The sequence below is a fragment of the Schistocerca cancellata genome, chromosome 11, assembly GCF_023864275.1.
Source record: "Schistocerca cancellata isolate TAMUIC-IGC-003103 chromosome 11, iqSchCanc2.1, whole genome shotgun sequence".
Classification (NCBI taxonomy): Eukaryota; Metazoa; Arthropoda; class Insecta; order Orthoptera; family Acrididae; genus Schistocerca; species Schistocerca cancellata.
The window spans coordinates 121,921,272-121,938,160 of record NC_064636.1 but is presented as its reverse complement, the minus strand read 5'-3'; the positions used below and the strand labels follow the sequence as shown (position 1 = coordinate 121,938,160).

The 16,889-nt window shown below is 42.9% G+C and overlaps 1 protein-coding gene across 2 annotated transcripts in view; it reads right to left on the bottom strand.

Moving 5' to 3' along the window:
- Nucleotides 1-16,889, bottom strand: part of LOC126108824 (uncharacterized) — a 71,301-nt gene that overhangs the window by 1,538 nt on the left and 52,874 nt on the right. For both annotated transcript variants that reach the window (XM_049914188.1, XM_049914187.1), the window contains exons 2-3: nt 13,365-13,938; nt 9,823-9,969 (exon numbers count right to left, since the gene is read on the bottom strand). In XM_049914188.1, coding sequence (XP_049770145.1) covers nt 9,823-9,969; nt 13,365-13,927 — 710 coding nt within the window. In that variant the 5' untranslated portion in view covers nt 13,928-13,938. The remainder of the gene's footprint in view (nt 1-9,822; nt 9,970-13,364; nt 13,939-16,889) is intronic.

Sequence of the window (16,889 nt, the reverse complement as noted above, 5' to 3'; positions counted from 1 at the left end):
ATCGAGCGTTTTTAAAATTGTTTTACTTGTAGGTATGTACTTCCTGCGCCAAATTACGCGTTATTACCCGCATGATTTGTATGCATGAAAATTGAAAAATTTCTGTTTGTTGCCTGCTCCTGATATAATTTGAACACTAATTCTCTGTGTCTTCCATGACTGCCAGTCGAAATGGGTGTGCTTCTGTTGCCTGCCTGAGGTGCAGGAGGGTTTTAAATGCTCACTGGATTCCAAAGTCGATATCTTCAGCTGATTATCTTGGTCAATCAAAGCAGGAAGTACTTGAATCTCTATACAGGAGGGAATCAACATCTACATCTACATGGTTACTCTGCAATTCACACTGAAGTGCCTGGCAGAGGGTTCAATGAACCATTTTCATGCTACTTCTCTACCATTCCACTCTCGAATGGCACATAGGAAAAAGGAACACCTCAATCTTTCCATTGGAGCTCTGATTTCTCTTATTCTATTATGTTGACCATTTCGCCCTAGAAAGGTAGATGTCAACAAAATATTTACGATCGGAAAAGAAAGCTGGCAACTGAAATTTCGTAAACAGATCTCGTCGCAAAGAAAACCGTCTGTTTCAGTGACTGCCACACCAACTCGCGTATCATATCAGTGACACTCTCACCCATATTGCGCGATAACAAGAAACGAACTGCCCTTCTTTGCACTTTTTCGCTGTCCTCCGCCAATCGTACCTGGTAAGGATCCCACACCGCGCAGCAATATTCCAGCAGAGGACGTACAAGTGTAATGTAGGCTCTCTTTGGTAGCTTTGTCGCATCTTCCAAGTTTCTGCCAACAAAGCGCAGTCTTTGTTTCGCCTTTCCCACAATATTATCTCTGTGGTCATTCCTATTTAAGTTGCTCGTAATTGTAATTCCTAGGTATTTAGTCGAATTGACAGCCCTTAAATTTGTCCGATTTATCGTATACCCAAAATTTAGCGGATTTCTCTTAGTACCCATGTCGATGACCTCGAACTTTTCTTTGTTTGGTGCCAACTGCCACTTCCCGCATCATAAAGAAATTCTCTCTAGATCATTTTGTAATTGGAATTGATCGTCTGATGATTTTACTAGACGGTAAATTACACCGTCATCTGCAAACAATCTAAGGGGGCAGCTCAGATTATCACCTAGATCACTTATGTAAATGAGGAACACCAGAGGGCCTATGACACTACCTTGCGGAACGCCGTATATGACTTCTATTCTACTCGATGATTTGCTGTCTATCAGTATGAACTGTGACATCTCTGCGAGGAAATCAAGAATCCAGTCACACAATAGAGACGATACTTCATACGTATCAAATTTGATTAATACTGGATGTATACGTGGACAAGGAAAAAAATTCCCGGATTCCCCGCTTAAAAATACACTTTCTCCCGCGTGAAAACTCTTTTTCCGTCTTAAGTGACAGTATATTTTCCCTCGGAAGTGCAAAACTTATCAATCCTTTGAATGTTTATGGTTTTGGACATGGGCGTAGAATTTCCTGGCACTTTATAAAACGAAACTCAGAGATAAAGACACGTTTTGGAAATATCTTTGATGTGCAGCAACATGTACGTTGCGTATTTTCGTATTACGACAGCACACAATGGAATTCCACCAAACACCGCATGTTACTTTCCGAATCACAGAAATCGAGATTGCGATGCGCTTTTGTAAGCCAGTCACAGCTCATGTCACGTGATCTCGCCAGCTCATGACAGCGAGTATTCAGAGCATAGGACGCGTGATGTAGTCAGCCAATAGCAACATCCCTGCTAAGCAGCGGTAACACACGAGTTAATGGCTTACATTAATATACATAGTGTTGCTACAAGAAAAGCAAAGCTTCCACATATAATATTGGTCATTAAGGTTAATAAGCTGCAAGAGAAGCTAATCTTTCGATATAATGTTGATTTTTTGCGCGTGTTACACTTTAAGATACATCACACAAATGTGGCAGTAAAATTTTTAATAATGACATAAATGTCTGATCTTCAGGGTTCGAAATTCTTCTACACTGATTTAAGAATTTCATGGTACATCCTCGCGCATAGTCCAACTTACATTAAAAGATATTTACTTTGAAATTAACGCTTTTCAAACCAACATTCGCAATATTTTTCCACGACCTGCTGGAAACAGGTTCGTTCCAGCAGCTGCCGGAGAGCGCCAGGTAAGAGGCGCCCGCGCTTGCGCAGCTAACATGACGTAGGAAGCCCGTATGTACGTACATGTACAACATTAAAAGATCTTACATTACGTTGTAAAAGCAGTAAGACGTCACAGGGTACTCCAAGATATCAGAATTTCGTGAACCATACTAAAATGTGCACATTTAAACTGCAACTTAAAGCGCACATTCGTGTGTCCAGATTCAGATGTAAATTTTCTTGGAGTACCAGTGCTGCATTATCTCATGTTTGGTTCTTTATTATGGCATAATGCCATACGTGATAGAAGATGGAAATTTGCACTTGAAATGCAGCGAACAGTTGAAACTAGCCAGTACTGTGGAATTAAACATTTCGTTTCAAATACATTGGATGCCTCTGCGGAAAAGGTTAATGAAAGCCAAATTTCTTTAGCAAAGAGACAAAAATAACTTCATTGTTCTGCAAGGCGACTGGTGCTTGACTGTCAGAAAGGTGGAAACAAAATAAAATCTGAAACTAATAACGTATATCAGCCTTCGGTAATTATGTGAATGTATTTTAATTCACTTGATACCTCCCGGCCAAAGATATCCGTTTTGCTTTCATGTGACGCGAGAGTAAACGAAGGAGAAACAGCAAAACCACTGAACGTTAACGCGGGCCACGTGGAGACTGCCCACTGTAGTTCAGACTTCTCTGCGCATCAGCCTCGCATCTACGATATTTGCGAACCGGTCAACACTAAAAAAATCGAATTTTCGAACATACCCTAGGGTATCTTGTAAAACACATCATTCTGAAAAATTTGAAACAAAAACATACGTGTTCGAGAAAATATAAGACATGTTATTTGGCCTTAAGTGTGCCAAAGTGCAGAGCCACGCCTCTTCATACAGCATTCTTCTATCGCACGTCACTGTATTTCACTCTGTGGAATTGAAACTGGTATATTTTGTAAGCGATGACATCAAACTATATTCAGGACTGTGGAAATAGAAATGTCCTGTGCTGCCTCTCCTGCTCTCAGTCAGCCAGTTTGACAGCCTGCCCCTCTTTATTTTTTTAAAAAAACTCGCCATTAATAGCGGATGGGATTATTTGTAATCGGGAGAACAAGAACTCTTCAGACAATTTGGACTCTTTATTGCCTAATAGCTAATAACTTCCTGTTTTGTGTGACGAAAGTAAAATATAGCATGCATAAAACCAATATAGACAAGAGACAAGCAAGAAAGTACACATTTCAATTCTTACCTCCTAGCATTTTTTCTCTCTACTCTTGCTACAGCTTTAAATGGCGTGCTTTTGCTTTCTGCACAAGAATCTATTACCTCACCAAAGTTGGTCAAACTTTTTGCAGCATGAAAATTCGAAATTTCGTTATCTAATACTGAAAAAGCTGTTAATACAAATAATACCCAAGACTGGTGTGGTTTCTGGATCTGATTACATCTATTTTGTCGATGTATGCTAAATAAAACAAAACAGGCCTTTCTAATATAGTAGCAAATTTTATAAAACACACACACACACACACACACACACACACACACACACACCATATTAGCGAGACTGTATTGGCACAGATAGTCATTTTTAATACACGATAGAATATAATTCACTACGTTCATATATCAAATGCCTATTAGGCCCACAACAAGCAAAAAGCTTGATGTTAGGAAATAGTTTCACATTTCATTCATACGCACCAGTTTCTCAAGCATGAGATCGGAAAGTAGTATTACGAAATTCTTATATAAATTAGGAATAGTCTCGTCCTTCCATAATTTGTGTGATGTCCCCGTTTATTCTGCTTCCTCGTTCTAACAATCTTGTCATCACCAATTCTGTGGACATTCCTGCCACTGTCAAAATTTGTTCGCCGATTAACTTCAGTAACCCCGCCAGAATCACCGGTTTAGTTACCCCGCGATTGTTCTGCCATTAGGCGTTGTTACAAATTCGTACAAAACGTTTTCTGCGTTACTTCCGAATCAGAACTTAAGCGGCTGCTAGCCAGGGGCTGTACAACTGGACCTTACTAGTGTAGCGATCTGGCCAGAAAGTTTCTGTCAAAATTTCATTTTCTTGGATACAACGAGAAGATAATACGTAATCTTACCCACTTGTTATTCCTGCAGTCTTTTATTTCCATTCTCGTAGACTGAATCTATGGATTTCGCTACGAATTATAAGAAAGCTGATCATTCGAAAACCCAATCAACCACATAATCAGACAGTGACTGGCATTTATCCGTTCGGCTTTACTCCGCTCAGCTCGTACGGCCCCATCCCCTTTTGTCTGCAGAAAGATTATTTTCTAGATGCGATTAGGATTCTCCTGACAGACATCACGTACACTACGCATGCATTCAAAAATCAACTTATGATTCATTCAGAAATGAACTTAAAATGTGTTCAGAAACCAACAAGGATGCGTTTCAAAATCATATACATGACTGATAGATCAACGTGCGCTGGATGCTAGGCACTTTGTGAAATAAGTTTTTCCTTGAGAATATGAATTTGGCGCCCCCTTTTCCCGGTACCATCTAGCTGCTTGCTGCGACTGCTTGCACAGCGGAGAGCCACATTCCTGTAGCCAGAAGCGGGAGAATCTGCTTCTCAAACGCGACTCAACTGCGCACGCGCATGAGCTCGCTCGTAACTGCTACCACGAATGTAATGTAAACAGTTGTGACTTCACGGTCATCGGAAGGAATTTGTTGTTACGAAGTATTGCACAGTCTTCCTAAAGCCTTTGACACATTTTGCTGTTGGCAGACGCTTGCATGAGGACACTGTGTCATCGTCGTATATGGCGCATTTCGTTTGCATTTTAAGTTATTTTGGTTTTTTCTCTCATTAAGTTTCATTGTTGCAGTATTATTCTGCAGTTGCAGGATACAGTAATATCATTTGTTAGAGTAACGGTTCTTACCAGTCAAAATTACAAAAATTTAACTGAAAACTAAAACAATGAAAAATTCCCAGAATTCTAAAAAATTCCCGGGTTTTTCCTGGTTTTCTCCCGGATGAAAAAATTCCCGGGTTTTTCCCAGATCTCCCGGTTGTCCCAGGTCGTATACAGCCTGTAGAAGATGAAAATGTGCCCTTGAAATGCAGCGAACAGTTGAAACTAGCCAATAGTGTGGAATTGAACACTTCGTTTCAAATAAACTAGCTGCCTCAGCGGAAAGATCAATAAAAGCCGAATTACTTCAGGAAAGCGACAAAAGTACCTTAATTGTTCTGCAAGATAATTAATGCTTGACTATCAGAAAGATGGAAATTGTATTAAAATCTGGAACTAATGACATATTTTAATCTTCCGTAATTATGTGAATGTATTTTAATTCACTTGATATCTCCCAGCCACAGAAACCACTCTCTTTCATTTGACATGACAGCAGTGAACAAAGAGGAAACAGCGAAGTCACTAAATGTGAACACAGATCACCCCCCCCCCCCGTCCCCACTACACCCCTCCCCACTACAAGTCAACCTGATCTGTGCATCAACCCTGGATCTATGATATTTCGTACCGGGGCAATACTAGACGGTTAGATGGCGGCGCCCCCCCCCCCCCCTCCCACCCTGGAGCGCTTGAGATAGGGCATCAAAATTAAAAAAAAAAAGACAATGTTCATTTTGTAGCGCACTTCTTCCTGAAGAGTCCTATGCATAAAACATATAACTTCGAGGAAATTTAAGACGCGGTATTTGGTCTTAAGTGTGCCAAAGTGCAGCGCCACGCCTCTTCACACAGCGTTCTCTTACTGCACTGCACGTCACTGCACTTCGCACTGTGGGACTCAAATGTGTATTTTGCAACGGATGCCATCGAACTACATTCAGGAGAGCAAAAATTAAAATGTCCTTTGATTTTAAACAAAATAACGTCTCAATTAATACTGGATGGAATTATTTGTAGCCGGAAGAAGAAGAACTCTTCAGAAAATTAGGATTCTTTATTGCCTAATTGCTAATAACTTTGTTCTGTGTGACATAAAATGAAATACAGGACACACAAAACCAGGTAAGACAAGAGACAAGCAAGACAGTACATATTTCTTCAATCCTTGCGTTCTTTTCTCACTAATCTCGCTCTAGCTTTACATGCTGTGCTTTCCTTTCTGCGAAAGAATCTGTTACCTCATCAAAATTCGTCAAATGTTTTGCTACGTGAAAAATCGAAATGTCGTTGTCTAATACTCAAAAAGCTTTTAATACAAATTATACCAAAGACTGGTGTGGTTTCTCGATCTCATTTCGTCTATAGTCACTGTTTGCAGGACGAAAGAAAATACGTCTTTCTAATATTGCAGCAACTGTAACACACACCAAACAAGCGAGACTGTTTTGGTAATAATGGTCATTTTTATAATACGGCAGAATAAAACTCTGCCAAGTAATAATATGAAATGCCTGTTTGGCCTACTACAAGCAAAAGGCTTTATATTAGGAAATAGTTTCATGTTTCATTCATAAGCTCCCGTTTCTTAAGCATGAGATCTAAAAGTAGAAAAGTAGTAGTACGAAATTTTTGTATAAATTTGGAACCGCCCCGTTTCTTCTCCTTCCTCGTTCTAACAAAATCTTCCCATCCCTAATTCTGCAACTATTCCTATCATTGTCAAAGCTCATTCGCCAGTTAACTCCACTGACTCTGCCAGAATCACCGGTTTAGTAATTATCCAGCGATTATTCTCCGGTTAGGCGTTATTACGTGTTCGTACAACGCGTTTTCCGCACTACTCCCAGAATGGAACTTAAAGGCTGCTAACCAGGAAATGTACAACTTGCCCTCTCAAGTGTAGCGACCTGGTCAAAAATTTTCTGTCAAACTTTCATTTTCTTTGATACAGAGACAAGATAATACGTTAACATTTTGTATCTGTTATTCCTGTTGGTCGTTCATTTCCACTCTGGTAGTCTGAATCTATGGACGTAGCCATTCACTCATCATCTGCATACCAGTCAGTCACACACACATACTACATTCACCCGTGCGGCTTTATTCCGCTCAGCTCGTGTAGCCCCGTCCCCTCTTGTCTGCAGGAAAGTTTATTTCCAGATGCGACGAGGATTCCCCTGGCAGGTACATCACGTACACTATGCACGCATTCAAAAATCAACTTATGATTTTTTCAGAAATCAACTTAGAATGTGATCAAAAATGTTCAAATAGCAACAGGGATGAGCTTCAAACTCTTTTGAATAATCGATAGACCAATGTGCGCTAGATGCTAGGTGCTTTGTGAAACAAGGTTATTTTTCCTCAACAATACGAATTTTCCCCCCCTCGCCACCGAAATTGCCGCCTGGTTCAGATACTCCGGTTTGCTGCGTACACAACCAACAGCGACATTCCTGTTTCCAGAAGCGGGAGAAGGTACTACTCAGAAGCGACTCAACTGCGCATGCGCGTGATTCCGCTCGTAACTGCTTAAATGAATCTGATGTAAACAGTTGTGACTTAACGCTCATCGGAGGTAATTTGTTGTTACGAAGCACTGCATTGTCTTCCTACAGCCTTTCACACATTTTGCTGTTGGCAGATGCTTGTATGAGCACTGTGTGTTTTTTGTTTATATACGAAGCATTTCCTTTGCAATTTAAATTTCATTCCCTCGTTCATATTTTTTTGCTGCAGTATTATTCTGCAGTAGCGGAATACAGTAATGTCCTTTGTTAGAGTATCGGTTATTACCAGTCAAAATGCCAAAAAATTAACTGAAAACTAAATCAATAAAAAAACTCCCGGGATTCTAGAAAATTCCCCTGTTTTTCCCGGTTTTCTTGAGGATGAAAAAATTCCTGGGGCTTTCCCGGATCTCCTGGGTCGTATACACCATGTAATAGTCTCTTGTGAGGAATGGTATCAAAACCCTTCTGGAAATCTAGGAATATGGAATAGATCTTAGATCCCTTGTCGACAGCACTCATTACTTCATGGGAATAAAAATCTGTGTTGCACAAAAACGATATTTCCTGAATCCGTGTTGGTTATGTATCAATAAGTCATTTTCTTCAAAGTGAGTCATAATGTTCGAGTACAGTATATTCTCCAAAATCCTACTGCAAATTGAGGCCAGTAATATGCGTCTATAATTCAATAGGTTACTCCTATTTCCTTTCTTGAGTATTGGTGTGACCTGTGCTACTTTCAGTCTTTAGGAACAGACCTTTCGCCAAGTAAACGGTTGTATATGATTGCTAAGAAAGGCACTGCATACTCTGAAAGGAACCTGATTCGTATTCCATCTGGACCAGAAGACTTGCCTTTCTTGAGTGATTTAAGTTGTTTCACAACACCTAAAATATATACTTTTATGTCACTCATGCTAACAGCTGTTCTGGTTTCGAATTCTTGAATAGTTACTTTGTCTTTTTTCGTGAAGGAATTAAGGAAAACTGTATTTAGTAACTCCGCTGCAGTGGCACCACCATCATTGTGGAAACTCTGCTGTTTGTTATATATATATTTTCAGTAGGACCAACTATCTTTGCCCACGTCGGTTGCCCTTTTCTAAAAATAATAGTTAACTGTACCATGGAATTATACAAAACTTCTCCTCGGTGAATCAAATCCACTACTCACCACACCTGGTGACCATCATGCATCGAATACAGGAGTTTGTTTACGAGTGACGAGCCATACAGTGCTGTACACATCTCCACTCAACCACACCCACTGCATTTCTCACTTCTCGAGAGCAGATACCTCAACCATTAGACCAGCTGAGTGCGTTTGCTGGCGTAACTGGAACTGCCACTGTGGATGACGTTTTTTACCCATGGTTTGCAAACACTACCGCCAGAGACTCTCATGTACATCCCCTGAAGTAGGATAACATCCACTGACTCGATTTCCCTTTTGCTGCTCTTTCCACAAGTCCCCCGGGATAAACTCTAGTGCAAGTGTCGATGAGACACTGAGTCAGAAGTGGAGGTGTGCTCAGGCAGCCTACTGCTCAAGGAGACTGCCTGCAATAAGCAGCAAATCTGGGTTCCTGGTGCAGTGCGGCACAGATTTTCAATAGTCACTACAGATGTAACTGACCAGGGAACCATTTAAGGAATATTCGAATTACATTTTAAGACATACTCAAAACAAGCTGAATCCTCATTACTGTACTAAATATTAACTTTTTGTCATTATTACTTGTATTTCTTTCGCCATTTCTTCCTGAGTGTCTTCAATAACTTATATCTACAACCATTCACATAAGTTTTGTTGAGTGGAATTGTGTGAAAAATCCCGTTTCCACGCCCATTTAATTCAGAATCAATTTGTAAGACACACAATCGTTACTAAAAACAAAATCAGATTCAACACATCAATATATAAAGAATCTTTGCAAATGGGTATGATTTGTATGGGACACTTCCTACGTAACTACAGTTGAGTGACTGAACTGAACGTAATTCTCACTGCAAATACAGAGAACGAGAAATCTTCTGCATATGTGCTCAATCTTCAAAATATCATAGCCAAAACAGTGAGAAAGGAGTAATGTTTAATGGCAACTGTAACCTCTATCCAAAAACTGAAGGAATCTGTATTTTATTTTATTTACTATATCGGCTGGTTAATGCCAAAATAAGCAGTACTGTGAGGGTAAGACTTGGGCACGTGTGGCAACACAACTCACCGGAAGCGCGAGGCGGCTGCGTCATCAGGTGGAGGGGTGTGTCGGGCAGACGTGGGAGGCGCAGCTGCAGCAGGAGTCCGGCTGTGGCCGCTGTGGGGTTGACGGTCAGAGTTGGGGGTGGGCCCGCCCCCTGTGGCGGTCGGCGAGCTGCACAGAGAAACACTGTGTGGGTGGGCGTGTTCACACAGGGGCTCACTGCAGGCGGTACAGCTGAGGGACTGTCCACCAGGGCAACAGAACACACAGTGCCAACAACACCAGCCTGTAACGTGACTGTGCCACCAATTAACTGGTCTTTTTCTGCACTACTACTGCCATATTCACCATTGGCGTAGCTTAAGATGCAAAACAACAAATTGTTCACAATGAAGCATAAACCAAATCCCAAACATAAGGGCCAACAATTTTGCTGCCCTGACAGAACAACTATCAGACACAATTTAGAAGCAGTTACAGTCAACTGGCTGGTACTTTTGGTTCTGAGGTAATTTGAAAACTGATATATGGATGCTGAATTATATCAATGGAGGAAGAGAGAGAGAGAGAGAGAGAGAGAGAGAGAGTGAGAGAGAGAGAGAGATATATGTACCCGGGAGACAGAGGCAACAAATGATAGCTGGATGAAAACGTCATATCAATACTGATGTTGTGGGAGATATGTCGTACACCTGTAGATGGACAGCGAATATAATCTGCTATATCCCAGTAGCAGGAAACCTGATAGGATTCCCTGGACGACCTCGTAACGCCACAGGGAACTTCAAACAAGACAGGGGGGGGCAGAGATTGCCTGTCTGTTTAGTGAAAGGGAGTGCACGGAAAATATTCAGGGCGATAGCTGAACAGAGATGAGAAGGAAATGTTATTGTAAGGCACAGCACTGAGTGTGACAATGTTATTGTGCTGCCTGGAGCATTCTCTTCTTGTTTGCCCCCAGTGTGTATGAGTAGCCCCAGTGCTCATAGCTCCTGCTTTACTGGATATATCAGGGAGTCACCCAGTGGTAGCGTCTTTTTTAGTAATCAGGAAAGTCCTCAGTCCCGGGTTGGAACCTCACCATCATTTGAATTTTGAATAAGAATCAGCAGCATTGGTGTCTGAAGACTTCCAGCATCAGGTGTCACCCTCTTTCAGCCAACAGCCTTTCCAAAGAGGGCGGAGGGCCCGACAGAGCTTCAGGGCACTCTCTTTCCCTTGAGGTCGGAAACTGGTGCTAAATGAGGACGAATTGGCAATGATCGACAACGTGAGAATACAGAAGGCAATGTAAACCACTGCATAAAGATACATAAGGTCCGTCAATGAGGCATGTGATTCAATAAGTCTGTGCTGTACAGACTCTCCACTGGGAAGACTAGTCCCCCATTCAAACCTCCAGGCGAGGAGGCCCAAGGGGGAGGTGACCATGAGAAAAAAGTTGAGTAATCAACAAAAGGATAACGTTCTACGAGTCGTCATGTGGAAAGTAAGGAATTTGTATGTGGTTGGGAAGCTAGAAAATAAGAAAAGGGAAATGCTGAGGACGTATCCAGCTGTAGTGGGTGTCAGTGACGCGGAAAGGAAAGGAAAGGATTTCTGGTCACATGAGAATAGGGTAATAGCAACAGCAGCAGATAACAGGATTCAGTATCAATAGAAAGGCAGGGCAGAAAGTGAGATACTGTGAACGGATGAGTATAGATGTTCTCGTGAGAATCGAAAGCAAACCAACAACATCCATAGTTCAGGTATACATGATGACGTCGCAAGTTGAAGGTGAAGAGAGAAAAAGTGAGGATATTGAACAAGTAATTCGGTACGTATGTGATAGTCATGGAGGGATTGAAACGCAACTGTAGGGGAAGGAGAAGAAGAAAGGGTTACACGAGAATATGTACTTGATAATAGGAATAGGAGAGAAGTAAGGCTACTTAAGTTCTATAGTAAATTTATCCTAGTAATAGCTGGTATAGTCTATTCAAGAATCTTGAGACAAGGGGGTATACTTGGGAAAGGACCGAAACATGGGAGGTTTAAAGTCAGATTTTGAAATCAGATACTGGACTGTAAAGCATACCCAGGAGTAGATATAGACTCATAACAATTTAGCGGTGATGAAGAGCAGGCTGAATTTTACGAGACTCGTCAGGAGCAATCGATGTACAAAGAAGTGGAATACAGTAGTACTAAGGAAAGAAGAGATGAGATTTATGTTCTCTGAGGCTACAGATGCTGCGATAATTAACAGCTCAATAGTTGGAAAGAAAAACGTAGGTACAAAGAAGCTAACTGCGAAGAAACCATGGAAAACATAAGAAATCCTTCAGTTGATCAATCAAAGACAGAAGTTCAAAAATATCCAGAAAAATTCAGTAATTGAGAAATATGTCACTTAAGGATGAAATGAATAGGAAGTGCAGAGAAGCTAACGTGAAATGGCTGCACGAAAAAGTGAAGAAATCAAAGAAGAAATGATTCTTGGGACAACTGACGCAGCATATAGAAAAGTCAAAGCAATCTTCCACGGAATTAAAAGCAAGCGTGGTAACATTAAGAGCAGAATGGGAATTCCAGTGTTAAATACAGAGGCGAGATCGGATAGTTGGAAAGAGTACACTGAAGGCCTCTCTGATTGGAACAACTTGTCTGATGGCGTGACAGAAGAACAAGCAGGACTCGGTATGGATAATATTGGTGATTATAATCAGATTTTAAAAGCGCTTTGGAAAATTTAAGATCAAAGAAGGCATAAGGTATAGACAACATTCAATCACAAGTTCTAAAATCATTGGAGGAGGTGGCAAAAGGTCTATTCTCACTGTTGTGTAGAATGTATGAGTCTGGCAATATACAATCTGACAGAGAGAAATATAATCATCACGATTTGGGAGACTGCAAGAGAAGAGAAGTGTGTGAATTATCGCACAATCAGCTTAACAGCTCAAACATCCACGTTTCTGACAAGGATAATACACAGGAGAACGGAAAAGAAAATTGACGTTCCGTAACATTCATAGGATTTGTGGTCCTGGCGAAAGCGTTCGGCCATATCAAATGTTGCAAGATGTTTGAAATTCTGAGAAAAATACGGGTAAGCCACAGGAGAAGTCGTGTAATTTGCAATATGTACAAGAGGCAAGAAGGTAAAATAACAGTGGAAGACCAAGAGCGAAGTATTCGGGTTAAAAAGGGTGTCAGACAGGGATGTAATCTTTCGCCTCTACTGTTCAATCTATATACCGAAGAAGCGATGACGGAAATAATGGAAAGATTGAAGAGTGGAATTAAAATTCAGGGTGAAATGATATAAGTTTTGCTGATGACTGATTCTCTCGGTGACAGTGAAGAAGAATTACAGGGTTTGCTGAATGGAATGAACAGCCTAATACGTACAGAATATGGAATCGGAGTAAATCAGAGAAAGGCGAAATTGATAAGAAGCAGAAGAAGTGAAAACAGCGAGAGACTTAGCATCGTGACTGACGATCAGTAAGTAGATGACGAACAAAGCAAGGGCGACGTCAAATTCACACTAGCACTGGCAAAAAGGGAATCGTGCTTACCTGGCTTCTGCTGGTGGCTCACCGAGCATTCTGCTGACTTCAATGACTTCTTGTGGGTACTCGAGCACAGCGTCCGCCCAGCCCCGCGTGGCCATCACCTGCAGGTGGTCCTTTATGAAGGTGACGGCAGCCCTGGTGGCGTCCGGGCACGAGTGCCTCACTGCCGTGACGGCCGTCGCCGCTGCGGTCTCGACGGCCAACTGCGAGATCAGCTGCCGCTCGCAGGCAGCCTTGAGGCCCGACAAGCCGTACTTGTCGGCCGCCGAGAGCAGCTGGGCGGCCGTGTCGGGCAGCTGGGGGGCCTGCAGGGTATACGTGTAGGCCACCAGGAGCCTCAGCACCGGGCCCTCCACGTCGTCGATGCTCACCTGGCCGCAGCTGGCCTCCAGCATGTCGTGCGCGAACATCGCTTCGAACACGGGGCTCGCGGCTGCCAACACGGCCCTGTGAGACGCCACCCTCGTCTCGCCCGCCACCAGCGTCACCAGGGCGCCGTCACCCCCGTCTAGCAGGGCGGCCAGGGCCTCGGTTGTGTTGTTCTGAACCTCCGTAACTGCCGACATGGTGGGTGGTCCTGAAACACAGTGACACTGAGCAGCCCTCACACTGCACCCTCAACACTTGTACGAAGCGCATGCAGACCTGTATGAAATGGAACAACAGCTGGTGAGTGTTGTCCACCCTAAATCAATTTCGTCACCAGTTTCCTTCAAATGACAAGGGTCCGTACTGCTTCGTGATCACCTAAGATTTGTAACTACCAGCGTGGTACTATGATAGACTGCTTTCACCTTCCAAAAATGTTATCGTTCTCAGTCAAAAGATGGTTTATTTATGTCATAGCAAAAAAATTGGCAAAGCAACAACGTCTTTCAGCCCTAAAGTTACAGGACTTATATGTAAATCCAAGCTCGTGGCACCTCTGAGAAAAATTTTCTTCCTCCTTATCTCAGGTTCCACAGATCCGTGACACATCAGAAGCAATGTACATGTAATGCAGAAATCAGTTTCCTCGGTGAATGTCTCAGGGTAGGCATGATTAAACTTGACCGACCGCCTTGACCGAGCGGTTCTAGTCGCTTCCATCCGGAACCGCGCGCCTGCTACGGTCGCAGGTTCGAATCCTGCCTCGGGTATGGATGTGTGTGATGTCCTTAGGTTAGTTAGGTTTAAGTAGTTCTAGGTTCCATTGGACTGATGACCTCCGATGTTAAGTCCCTTAGTGCTCAGAGCCATATGAACTCCTCTGAACCACTGTAAGAGTCTAAATTTATTAGTATGTTTAACTCTCCTTTTAACAGACTGATATCTGTGTCTTCTTTCTTAAGAAAAAGATTCAGCACCCACCTCCGTGGTAAACAATGCTGCATAATACAATCATAAATCATGTCGCCATTTTATCCGAATGTTGCAAGCTATGGTGTGCCCAGGTATTTCCAGGTTCAGCAGTTTAGGAATTAAACTCGTTGCCTCCATTTCCTGAACGTGTGTTGTGGAACTTTCGCACAAATATATATTTGTATCTCCTTTTGGCGTGGACGTGTTTGTATAGCATCTTTCCCCCACAGAACGTTCGGATACTTATTAGATGACAGATACATCATGGCTAAACCAAAGTAAGCTCTATCACAGCTCCGACATCACTCTTTACTCTCCTGGTCGTATGAGGGGCAAACGACGGAGTCAGTGAAATAGTTCCACACCCTACAGTGTAAACTGGTTTCGTAAATTCAGACAAGTGGGTTTCGCGAGAACGGCGTCCACTTTTTTCGAATCGTGCCGAATTAGCACCTCCATTCCACCAGCGAAAGACGTCTGCCGGACCGTTACGGTGCCAGGAGGGCGCATAAGAATTCATCCCAAGGCTTCTGTCGCCGCCGCTCGACGTGGATGGAGACGCCGAGGCAGTGCTGTACAGAGCGTAGCGCCGGAGGTCAGCGCAGGGTCGCAGGCCAACACGTGCACTGCAGTCTTCTGGAAGCCACCCGACCAACCCAAGTCTTCCTTTCCCATCCCTCGTTAGTTAATTGTACACATGTTTCCGTTTTACATCGCTTTGTGGTTATTTCGCCTCCCCATACCAAGTATGAACTCAATGTTATAGGCTCAAAACTTTGGACACTGGTGTCCAGACCGAGACGTGTAACAAATGGCACCCCATACCATCACGCCGGGTGATACGACAGTACGGCGATGATGATGATGTTTGGTTTGTGGGGCGCTCAACTGCGTGGTTATCAGCGCCCGACAGTACGACGATGACCAATACACGCTTCCAATGTGCGTTCACCGCGATGACGCCAAACACGGAGGCTACCATCGTGATGCTGTAAACAGAACCTGGATTCATCCGAAAAATGACGTTTTGCCATTCATGCACCCAGGTTCGTCGTTGAGTACACCATCGCAGGCGCTCCTGTCTGTGGATGCAGCGTCAAAGGTAACCGCAGCCGTTGTCTTCGAGCTGATAGTCCGTGCTGCTGTAAACGTCGTCGAACTGTTCGTGCAGATGGTTGTTGCCTTGCAAGCGTCCCCATCTGTTGACTCGGGGATCGAGACGTGGCTGCACGATCCGTTACAGCCGTGCGGATAAGATGCCTGTCATCTCGACTGCAAGTGATACGAGGCCGTTGAGATCCAGCACGGCGTTCCGTATTACCCTCCTGAACCCACCGATTCCATATTCTGCTAACAGTCATTGCATCTCGACCAACGCGAGCAGCAATGTCGCGATACGATAAACCGAAATCGTGATGGGCTACAATCCGACCTTTATCAAAGTCGGAAACGTGATGGTACGCATTTCTCCTCCTTACACGAGGCATCACAAGAACGTTTCACCAGGCAACGCCGGTCAACTGCTGTTTGTTTATGAGAAATCGGTTGGAGACTTTCCTCATGTCAGCACGTTGTAGGTGTCGCCACCGGCGCCAACCTTGTGTGAATGCTCTGGAAAGCTTATCATTTGCATATTACAGCATCTTCTTCCTGTCTTAAATTTCGCGTCTGTAGCACCTCATCTTCGTGGTGTAGCAATTTTAATGGCCAGTAGTGTACAGAAGTATCAAAGAAGGGGTGTTAATAGTGGCAAAATCACCAGATGAGGTATGTAGAGCAAGATTATTTTTCAAGTACTTCTTTTTTAATCTACATGTGACCCTTACAAGTGCTTGTTAGTCAAATAACGAGGTCAGTACACTTGTTTCATTGTAACTTTGTCTTTCGCGGTATAAACCTGTGTGCAACAGAATGTTTCCTTCTTCATGAAAAAGGAAATTAGTTTTGTCTGTTACAACCTTGTTCTGGGCGACTATTTAATTGTAATACTAGTCTCTACTTTGCCGCTCTTTATACTGAATTCAAGGTATTACTACCGGCAACAACTGCAAAATAAAGCTTACTCACTTCACAGAACAGTACGTGTGTCACTGGATACGCGATGTTCTGTGCCTGCAGGTCCGAGCGCATTTAGACGAGCCTCGAAATAAAACGCGACGCTGTCTTGAGCTTTAGGAATGACTTCGA